The 11,059-nt window shown below is 53.0% G+C and overlaps 1 protein-coding gene across 3 annotated transcripts in view; it reads right to left on the bottom strand.

Moving 5' to 3' along the window:
* Nucleotides 1-246: 246 nt before the first annotated feature.
* The window catches only part of Med27 (mediator complex subunit 27), a 177,981-nt gene continuing 167,168 nt past the window's right edge, over nucleotides 247-11,059 (bottom strand). For all 3 annotated transcript variants that reach the window (NM_026896.5, NM_001290489.1, XM_017319246.1), the window contains 2 exons: nucleotides 2,186-2,263; nucleotides 247-670 (listed from right to left, as the gene is read on the bottom strand). In NM_026896.5, coding sequence (NP_081172.2) covers nucleotides 536-670; nucleotides 2,186-2,263 — 213 coding nt within the window. In that variant the 3' untranslated portion in view covers nucleotides 247-535. The remainder of the gene's footprint in view (nucleotides 671-2,185; nucleotides 2,264-11,059) is intronic.

The following is an 11,059-nucleotide window of genomic DNA, read 5'->3' as shown; positions in this document are numbered from 1 at the left end:
GGTGTCCCTCTTCCCGTTTTGAGACTGGCCCATTCTAACTCTCAATGCAGCTGAAGATGACCTTGAACTCCTGATCCCATGTCCACCTCCTAGCCAGGATTCCAGGCCTGCACCACCCTGTGGAGCTTGAGATTCAGGGCTTATGCTCCTAGCATGTCCAGCCCAAGGACTCTGCTTCAAATGCAAACTCTTCCGGTTAAACTGAGAATGTCAGACCTCCTGTAAGAAGCAGAACACAGAGCCTTGTCCAGGGTACAAAAGCTTTATTGTTTACAAAAATAAGTTACAAAACCAACCAAGCATAACCAATGTAAGAATGAAGAGGTTCATTCCATTAACAGCTCATGGGAGCAGCAGACCCAGGGGCCAGCACACAGGGAAGGGGCAGACCATCCTCCCGTGATGCCCCATCATGACATGCAGCTGACAGTTCTGCCAGGGAGAACAGTGGTAGACTCCTGTGTGGTGAATGGGTCGGGCTGTTTGGGAAGGCAGCCTGTCTGCAGGCTGCCCTGTGCTGGGGCCGGGGTCACTGTCACTGTCGGCAGGTGTCATGGAAAGCTTCCAGGGTTCGGAAGTCTCTCCACGTCGGGGGAAGGCCATCTTGTAGAAACTTCCCACAGCGCTGGCACGGGGCCTGGAACAGCTTAATGTAGCTTCTCAGCCAGGTCTGACAAAGGAAAGGAGAGAAAGGGTTCAGGGAGCCCCTCGGCTGCCCTCTTGGAAGGCCTGGTGGCCCAAGGACAGAGCTTAAGCAGGCTTTGACCCTGGAAGACACCCATGGTCCTATAGGAAAGCTGCCTAACCCCACAAGCCTGTCTCCCTGTGACCCAGTTTGGATGTCTCCTGTTCCGCTCAAGATCTTAACACAGAAATCCCTGCTGTCCAGAGCTGGAGTGTTCCCCAGGGCTATCTATTTGGCATCATTGCCAGGCTCCCTGTTTCTAGACAGCTGCCTCTACCCTCTCTCACCCATTCTGAGCAGCAGCCACAGGCACAGCCTGGAAGTGCTGTGAAATTCTGTACCAGGGCAATGTGCTCTGAGCTAATCTCATTTCAGAGGTTGTCCCTCTCTGTCATGGTGGGGCTTAACACAGCTGGGGCGGCCCCAATGTCACCAAGTAACATAATAAGCGACAGTTGCCCACCCTTGAGGTTGAGAGCGGAGGGCTCCCAGATGTCATGCATAAGGATGAGGCTCGGGTAACTCAATTCTCCACCTCAAGGAGACTCATGGGCATAAAGGCCTAGAAATAGAACCCACCGCCACAGGCAGGCAGCCCTGAGAGCCAGGCAAGTCACATAACTCACTCCCCCAAGGTGTCAACGAGGGGACAATAGCCTCTGAGGAGGTTACTGATACAAGCATGTGGCCCACCCACAAGCTGGTGTGGGGTTTGGAAATAACAGGAGGGCGATGGGTAATGGATTTGCTCTACTTCAGAACCCCCTCATTTCAGTCAAGAGCCATGTCAGGTAGAGGAAGCCTGTCACATGCTCACCCCTCAGCACGGGGAAGGACCCTCTGCGCCTTTGCCCAGAGTACCCAGAGGCTTCCTCGAACACTGCGCAGTCAGTTCTCAAGCCAGGCTCGTGTCTTGTGAGGAGTAGCCTTGCTCTTTAAGAACTGTGACAGTGAGCTGCCAAGCAACACTCCTTGTGGTCACCACTGCTCAGACCAGCAGGTGAGAATCCTGGCAGCCATGGTAGTGTGGAGTTTCCTCGGCAGGGAAGGACAATGGCTAGTGACTTCAAGGGAAGCTGTCACTAAGGTAGACTTGCCGCAGGGTCTGTGGAGGCTGCAGCTGGCTATATGAGCAGCCCTGGGAGAGAGAAGCCCGATGTAAAAACGCCCGCTTGCTTTGATCTGTGTTCTCATCGTGCTGCTCTGTGCTCGCTCCCTCTCGCTTTGAGCTCCGGCTCTGAGATTTGCGGACAGGGCAGGGGAACTGCAGAGTCTCTGAGGTTTTCGGACAGGGCAGGGGAATCATCTTGCAGCTCCTACATGCTCAGGTCTAGCCACATGGTTTGATGGGTTAGGAGTGGACTAACCCACTCCTTCCACAGTGCTGGAAACTTCTGTAAGGCCACTTGTGTGGGCACTGCTTGTTCAACTCTGATTGAGGTCCCAGGATTTACCTGGGCTGGGCTCCCCACATCTCTTCTTAGCTGGAAGGCCACTTACCATGAAGGACCTGACCACGACGTCTGGCATCTGGGGTAACTGATAGTGAAGCAGGGCAGTGGTGGCATGGTCTGTCACCTAGGATGAAGGACAGTTACCGTTAGCCAGAAGCTGCCAGCTTCCTAAGAGACAGCCCTGCTGGGATTTCCCTGTACTCTTCCTTCCCACACCTACATTAAAATCTCAAATAGGAAAATGAGGGTACAGGCCTGGAGCTAAGAAGAGTGTGGAACATTCTGGCAGCTACACATCCGGACAGGAAGAAGCATGGGAGAGGGACAGGGTGTGACACCTTGGCAGACAGCAAGGGTGCAGCGATTTCACACTGTCTCTGTGCTCTGCCTGCTCTTGCAGCCTGCCCCTTGCTCTGGTCCCCTCCCCACCAGTCTTTCTGGCCTTCCCAGCTCTTCTGGGGACCCACCTAGGTCTCCTGACTTCTCAGAAAGGTGGTAGCAAGGCCAGGGGGCCAGATGGCCTGAGATGCAAAGGAGGCACCAGAGATACAGGCACTATCTCCTGGCCTCCATCCCATCACTCTCCTTGGGCCTCAATAGCCATTTTCAAAACAAAGGGGGCCAGTCAAAGATGGGCAGGTCTGGCCATCCCCAAACTAGTTAGGAGTTGACTAGTGAGAGGTATATTGAAATTAATGGTTTATCTGATCATCATCATTACTCTTAAAAAATTTAAAAACTTGGTGTGTGTGTGTGTGTGTGTGTGTGTGTGTGTGTGTGTGTGTGTGTGGTTACAACCCCCAGGAGTCAGCTCTCTGCTCCTACCATGTGGGTCCTGTAGACCTTTACCTGCTGAGCCATCTCGCAAGCAGCGGAAATTCTTGTCATTACAAATATAGTTAAAAACAAAAGAGAACGTGCCAAGTAAAATCATTAATTCTGAGAACAAGAATCAACCCAGGACCAACACGCACAGACTTGTTGGTCCTCAGCCTCAGTGGGATACTGTGACACACCAGTGGCCAGCAGGCCCACGGCAGCAGTGAGGCAAACTATTTGTGGGCAATTGGGAGGGCCAGTCTAGGGCAGGGCCAGTGAGGGCCATCCTGAAGTTGTAGCCCAGAGTGAGGGCGGCTCTGCAGCCATGCAAGCTAGCCCAGGATCCCCAGTGTCCTGAGGTGGCTTTAGGCCCAGATGGACTTTACCCCAGTAGAGGAGATCTTGGCTCCATGCTTCACGGCAGGACAGGCTAAGTTCTTCCCCAGTAAGCCCCACTCTCTCTCCTGCTTGGTGCAGCGTGCTCCCTGCCCTCCTCCTCCATCCCCCACTCCCTGACCGCTTTCCTGCTCAGCGTGCTCCCTGCCCTTGTTCTCTCCCCACTCTTGTTCACGCTGTGGCCCCAGGCCTAGAACCACAAGGCATACAGCAGGTACCCAATGCATACGTTAATTAAAGAGAGGCCGGTGGAAATGCCCACTCCTGGGGACAGCACAGCTCTCCCACAGAGACATTCCTGGTGCCTGCGCTGTACAAGCCTGAGGAAGTTCTTTCCCTGGGTGACTTTCAAGACAAACGTACCCCACCTCCCCACTCCGGTGCCAGGCCTGCTTTTATTTTAAGCACCCTGACAGACAGCTTTCTAAACTGAGCAGTGCTTTTCTTCCCAAGCAGTAGTACCAACCGTGACATGGCTGTGGTGACTGCTGGGGAGACAGCCTGTTGGCTGTCTTTTTCTTAAAATGCCCACCAAAGTGCTGTTGCCCCCTAGCTTCACGCATGGCTACTTTCCTGAGATGGGTGCTGTCCATAGCACTGACTCTCCTGAGGGGTCAGAGCCATCTATCTGTCCAACTGCTGGAGCTGGCCTGCCTCAGTCCTGTGACCCAGAGGTGACATCCAAGGCAGGGTTGCTTGCTTGGATGCAGTTTTTGTGTTTCTTTCTTCTCAGTTAATACAAACGACCACCATGTGAAATTCTCGAAAGCCTCAGAAGCTACAAAGACATCCCACAGGTGACCATGTGAGAGGGTCTGTATCCCACTTCTAATCTCCACAAGCATATATGAGCGAGTCCCTGTCTGGTTGCTGCCATCAGTGGGAGCAGAGAAAGGTGTCTCTAACCGGGCATGCCTCTGTAGTGCATCATGGTTTCACACTACCTGCTTGCTCCCTGTAGCCTATCAAATTTGGGACCTCTAACCAAATCTGACAGGCTTTCTCCCTGCTCCTGGCCTGTCTTCCCCATCTTTATTTGAGCTCCCGTTTCCTCGACTGACAGACAGTGGTCCAGGTGAGGGTCTGAAAGCTGGTCTTGCAATGTGCAGGGAAGGCCTGCACCTGAGCTGGGGTGGGGGGGCGGGCTGGCCAAGAGGCCCGGCTGAGTCAATGAGAACCATCTTCTGCAGATACGGAGGCGCCAGGCACTCTCTGACTTGGCATCTGATTCACAGGCAGGGCACCTAATTAGACCGGCCATTCTTGGCCTGCCATCTGCTAAATCTAGCCTTCTTTTCAAAGAGTCCCACTAAAAGTACTCTTTAACTGCCAAACGGTGGCAGGTTTTGCTCTGGCAACTGATGTGGTTGGTCATTTAGTCTCTCAATATCCCATCACCAATCTCAGCAACATTTTAATAGGAGGCAACAAAACCAGCTGACTTCTGAGTCTCCTCAACTTCTTCCCCAGCTCCATTCCTCGTTTTCTGATTCCCATGGCTAAACTTTCAGGGCTGGGTAAAGCTCCACCCATGCACTCTCCCCAGTCCTCAAAGCTTTATTCCACTTGCAATGTGTGTGTGTGTGTGTGTGTGTGTGTGTGTGTGTGTATGTGAGGTATATATAAAATAGTTTTACACTTTCAATAACAAAATTGTGTTTTGTTCAGCATTGAAGATGTAGTAAAAACATGCCAGTGCAACAAAAGATTGCTATTAACTAATTTTGTGAGGACCTAGGTTTGGGCCCATTGTGCTGTAAGCTAATGATGTTCCTGGGAGATAAAAGCAGTCTGCTTGCCAGGCCTGCTTGTCGTTGAGGGAGGCCAGGGAAGAGCACTAATGCTCCTGAGAGACCAAGGCCAAGGAGGATGCGTTGCCTGCAGGTTGAGTGCTGGGCTGAAACAAAGCTTGTAAAAACATCAAAGTGCTTGGAACCTAGGGGAAGCAGGCAAGGAGGGGAGGCCGGGAAACAAAATTACCAAGCAGACATGGACAAGCCAGGGTACCATGGATGCAAGGTGGAGAGTGATTCGTGCCAGGCTGGAGATCCAGAAGCCTTGCTTCCCCTCACTGCAGGGAACCAGAGGCCAGCCCGGCTCCCTGTGGGCTCCCATCTGGAGAGCCAAGACAGCAGGCTGGATTGAATGAAGTTCCCTCTGCCTCAGTTTAAGGCTGTGAAAGTCTTTATGTACCCAGATGGAGGAGAACTGAGTGGGGTGGGGAGTGGGGAGGGCAGAAGGACTCTTTCAGGAGACCTTGAAGCAGCTGCCAGTCAACACTCTGGAGAGGGGCTGCCAGTCAAAGCAGTGTCCCTAAGTTCCTCTGCCATACTGAGGTGCAGAGTGCCCCAAGACACCCTTCCAGGCTGGAGCTGTTCTAGAAAGCAGGTGGAGCTGCGGCGGGGCAGTGCATGTGGTCAGCCCTCTGGGCGACAGGCTCACTGCTCCATAACTGGTCCTGCCCTTCCTACGAGCAGGATGACCTTGGGTATGGACTCTATGGGTCAGGAGAGAGACAGCATCTGACCCCACTCAACCCTCACATCAATGACGGTGGAGGGACCATTCCAAGTGCCATTTGCAAGTCAGGGAAGACTGGGAGTTCAAGGGACTTACTTAGGTTAGGTGGCAACTGAGCAGCAGGGCAGGGCTTGTCCAGGCCACACAACCTGAACTGAGGGTCAGTCTCTGACCTATACCCAGTAGCCTCCCACTGGAGGACTTCCTGGGTGGACAAGTGTTTTGAGTGGTGCCAAATCATGGGCTCTCTCCTCTCCTAGGGAAGGGCTTGGACAGATACCCAAACCTTGGACAAGTTTCCTTCCTTGCTTGCTAGAGCCTCTGCCTATTTGCTGCTAAGCACGAGGCTCTCTTTCTGTACTACACTGGCCAGAGGGACAACTGAATTCATCTCCTGCCCATGTTACACGGGAGCAGTAGGATGAGGAGGGCTGCAGTACACAGTGATTCAGAGGAAGTACAGAACACAGGAGGTTGGGGGTCCTGGAGATAGTGCAGAAGCCATGTGTTCCCCCGTCCAGGGATGAGTCTGGGACACACCCCTGCCCCAAGCCCAGGAGCCAAAGTGGTGACCTAGGAAAGGTTTGGAGAGGGAAGGCTCTTAGACCTACTGCTGCCAGGCACACTTCCCTGAAAGGGAAGGCTCTGCAAGTGAGAGGATGGAGACCACCATAGCAGCCAGGGGTAGGAACAACCATGTGGTCTGCAGCAGGGACCCTCGGCTGTGTGTGCTCCTCCTCCCCCACCTCATTTCCACACAGCTCTAACCTGGGGTGGTTTAGTTTTTATAGAACGAGAGACCCTTGAGTGTCTTCAGGGGCTCAGGAGACCTCTCAGGGGGAGGCATTAGTACCTGCAGGAACCACACCCAGCTTTAGAAGCTGTTGAGGGGCGCTGCCTAAGAGCTCAGAATATGAGGAAGCCCAGGCCACCAGGAGCAGGACAGCAGCCTAGGTGAGCTGGCCTCAGCCTCCAGCAAATCCTCCATCCTTTCTAGACAGCTTCACTGATCCTTAGAGCCAAACACCCAAGGCGTGTCCCTGCCAGGCTAGGGACTTGGGGCTGCTATTAAAAGCATCTCCTGCGAGGTACCCAAGTAACTACAGCTGCTTATTTAAGAGAGAATTTGGTGATGATTTGTCTCTGGCCTCCCTCCGGGCAGCACTAGCCCCCACATGCATGCTGTAAAGGTAGACTGTGACTTGGTGGAGGGTAGGGAGCCTGGGTGATGGTGGGTGGCCTGGTCCTGCAGGTTCCCAGTTATTCATTGCCAGCACTCAGCTAAGCAGCACCATCTCTGGCCCTCCCCAGGTGTGACTTTAAAACCCGTTTTTAAAAAGAGAGGGTCTTATTCTGTAACCTGGCTGGCCTGGGACTTACTATGTATGTTATGCTGGCCTCAAACATACAGGTAGGTTGAGGCCCTCTCCCTCCCTATCCTGTATGTTGGGTCTAACGGTGTGCACCACTATGCCAGCTACAACTGTTAAAAAAAAAAAAAAAGACAGCAGATGCCAGAGCAAGAGAGGTGCTATATTTGTGCTTCACTCCAGGTGCCCACCTGATGCCTTGATATAATGCCATCTTTGCAAGGCCCTGGTTTTGCTACCTCCTCTTCCTAGCTCTGGGTTTCCAAGGCTGGCAGCAAACTGAATGTGTCACTAATGTGCTCATGCCCTCCTCACCCAGCACGGAGACATCGAAGCAGCCTTAGGAGAGCGAAGATGCTTTAACACTGAGGAGGGGCCAGCCCAGGCATCTGGGGCTCCCAACAACAGCAATCCCACCCTTGTGAGGAGGAGCCCCACACAATGCTCAGGAGTAAATTATTTGTGGGCTCTGGAGCCAGCTATGGGAGCCTGGTGTGTTAAGGGCTTAAAGAGATGGCAGCCTGCGAGCAGCCCTGCACGAGCTTTAGGATGGATCCTGAAGGCAGCCTTAGAAGTCTTCATTCTATGAAAAGAGGCGTCACCATTATCTCAAAATTGGAATGCTCTGAAGTCCTGAAAGTGGTATTGGGGGCCATGGGAGCATTGCAGACAGAAGCTTCTAAAACACGGATGAAGGCACGACAGGGCGGAAGCAGGGGATTTACCACTTATTATGCAGCCCTAGTCTCTAATCGGAGCCGGGATTTGTGTGCCTTAGGCTCAGCAGGCCTGGGGGCCCAAGGAGGAAGCCCAGAGGCCCAGGGGACTGGGGATTACTCCAGCAAGATCGATAGTCTGCTTTGTGTGATGAAGGAGCCATCTGCATGGGCTCTGCAGAGCTTATCGTTGTCACTGGGGCCAGGTCATGCTGGTCTGGGGCTTCTGGGACATGATCAGCAGGCTAGCTGGGTCAGAGAGGAGAGGTGGAGACAGACCCAGCTGTTCCATCAGCCAGCAAATCCCTTGCACACCTTTGAGATCAAGCCCTGTATTTGAGAAGTACGAGCCTGCGGATGCAATGTGCTTAAGATAGTTTCTGGCAGGCACAAACTGGGGCTTCCAAAAATGAGCATTTGGGTGGAGCAGGCTACAGTAACCCTTTAGAGTTTCAGACATGACACCACTGATGTCTGGAAGAAGCTCTCAATTCCCTGGACCCAAGCAGACTGGCTGTTGATGGCTTCCATGGATGGTTGTGTGCTTAAACATCCTGGCATAGGTTGGTGAGCCTCACCTCCTTTCAGCCCATCACTGACACTGCAGTGACCTGTGATCCTGCCTAACCCAGCACTGCTGTCTGACCCTGTCTGGAATGCTCATCTCTCTAAATCCTTTCCAGTATTAACACTCAGTCTGGTGGCTCCCTGCCCTGACTGGTACCTGGTGCTTAGGGCTAGTTCCCTTGTGTGTACTTCCACAGCCCTCTGGGTAATTGAGTCTGGCACTGTGTCTAGGCCTGTGACCAGATGCTCCATCTGCAGGCTGCACTCTCTGGGAACGAGGCCACCTGGGCTGTATTTTTGTCCCTGGGCCAGCTTTGGACATTAGAGAGCAGTATGTCTCTGCACTGGGCACCAAAAACATAGTAGTAGGACCCAGACTAAAGGATTAAGTGGGAAGGCCTCAGGCAGCTGGAAGGGAGGAGAGCCCAGGAGCCTGGGAGAGCAGGGACACCACAGTCCTCTCAGAGCTGGGGAACTCTCCAAGGTTCACATAGCAGAGTTGAGGTGAGCCACAGGGTGGGTCCTTGACATTTTTTTCAGGATTAAGAAATTGAGGCTTTTCTTTAGATGAGATGGTAAAGTGCCAGCCTGTCGCTGGCTGCCATTGAAGTCTTGGCCTGGAGACACCTGAACTGCTCGCCTTCACTAGGTACCGCATTTCTGGAGTTGACACAGCCATACCTGCTTCTCCATCAGATATTCAGCAACACGGCACGGGCCGTGGGGACAAGTGTTTCCACTGCAGGCCATATAAGGTTGTTGTCACTGCAGGGAGACTTGCCCTCATGACAGTATGTACTGTCCCTGGTCCTGGCCTATCAGGTTGCTCAGTGGGTATAGCTGGCAGCTTTAATTCTTGTGTATTTCACACAAAAGCTACCCACTCTTTGGCTAGGGAAAGAGATATCAGGGCCAGGAAAGTGGAGGAGGCTTTGGTGGGAGTGGCTGGGCTTGCCATGGTAGCTGGATCTTCAGTTTAGTTTACAAAAATACCTCCCTTAAAATGGGGACATGCACAGGCTGGAGAGGTGGCTCAGGGGTTAAGAGCACTGACTGCTCTTCCAGAGAGATTCTGAGTTCAATTCCCAGCAAACACATGGTGGCTCACAACCATCTGTAATGGGATCCGATGCACTCTTTTGGTGTGTCTGAAGAGAGTGACAGGGCACACACATACATGAAATAAATCTTTTTTTTTTTTTAAAGTAATGCTTCCCTTTAAAAAAGTGGGTGGGGGCATACACATAGATAGCTGTAGATCTCAGGCTCTTGGTCCTCAGGCCCTGTGACAGCAGCAGCAGCAGCAGCAGCAGCAATAGCACATGCCACATACTTGCCAGGGAAGCTTAGTGCTACACCCCTCACCATGGATGAAGGAAGTGTGATCTGTTTCTCTTTTGTGCAGAGGCAGGAGCTGAGTCTATGCAGGACATATTCTTGGCTAGCGGTCCATGGCACAGCAAGTGCACAGCACAGCCCGGGCTCTAAACTACACGGTCCGGTCCGCTGTGGAGAGGAGCCAGGAGCCCTGTGCAAGGAAATCTGGCCAATAGGGAGCAGAGGAGCTGGAGGGGCCTTCCTCAGGAGGCAGAGTGGCAGGACCACTTCTACAGGAAGGTTACTCTGTACGTCCTAGCTATGCTATCAGTTCCCCTCACAGCATGCTCTCTCTAATACAGATGAGCTAACTGAGGAGGCACAGCCAGGATCTCATCACCTGCAGATGGCTCCTGCTGGAACAGTCACCATAGGAGCAGGATAGGAAGCAGCAGGCTTGGAACCTGTGGCCGGCAGCTTGAGCTGTGGGATGGGGGCAGGGGGTCCAGGAGTGTGAGGAGCGGTCTTCCCAGAAGCAACTGTCAGATCTGATGGCCTGTCTCGTGTCCCTTCCCTCCAGGAAGACGGGAACAATCGAGATGATGAATGGTTGCCCTGTGACCCCTCTAAATGGCAGAAACCCACAAACCACTTCTGGGGTAGCTCAGTACACCAAAGAGGTCACTGGTGACTAGGCACAGTTGAGCTGTGACCACACTGTGCCCAGCAGGGAGCCTGAAGGAAAGGGGCTCAGGCCCATAAGAGGCAAACAAATGAGAAACCTGCTCTGGGAAGAGAGGGACCAGCCCTCAGGGAAGGTGGTGGCTGGGGCTCTCGGTAGCCAGTTCAACCCAAACTTCTCTTCCTCTCTCCCTTGGCTCCCAGGCCTAGGTGGACGTTTAGCTAGACATCAGTCTAGACTAGCTGGTGGCTGAGGGCACAGCACCTGCTACGATGCCTAAGAGATCCTCTGCCTCTCTTTCCCCCAATTCAACAGCCTACTCCCAGACAAACACATACCTTCCTCCTGTGTGCCACCATCAGGAACCTACCTGTCTACATGAAGCTGTTCATCTGTCCTGGTACTTGTGAAAGCTGTCCCCCAGCTCTGTCCATTTGGGACACACTTGTGAGGGTCCCTTTATGTTGGACAGCCTCTCTAGTATAAGGGCTGGGTAGGGTGTGGCCTGAGATTCTCATCACAACTTCAACCTC

This window comes from Mus musculus, chromosome 2, assembly GCF_000001635.26.
Source record: "Mus musculus strain C57BL/6J chromosome 2, GRCm38.p6 C57BL/6J".
NCBI classification, from domain to species: Eukaryota; Metazoa; Chordata; class Mammalia; order Rodentia; family Muridae; genus Mus; species Mus musculus.
Note: the sequence above shows the minus strand (reverse complement) of the source record. Positions and strands in the feature narration are given on the sequence as shown.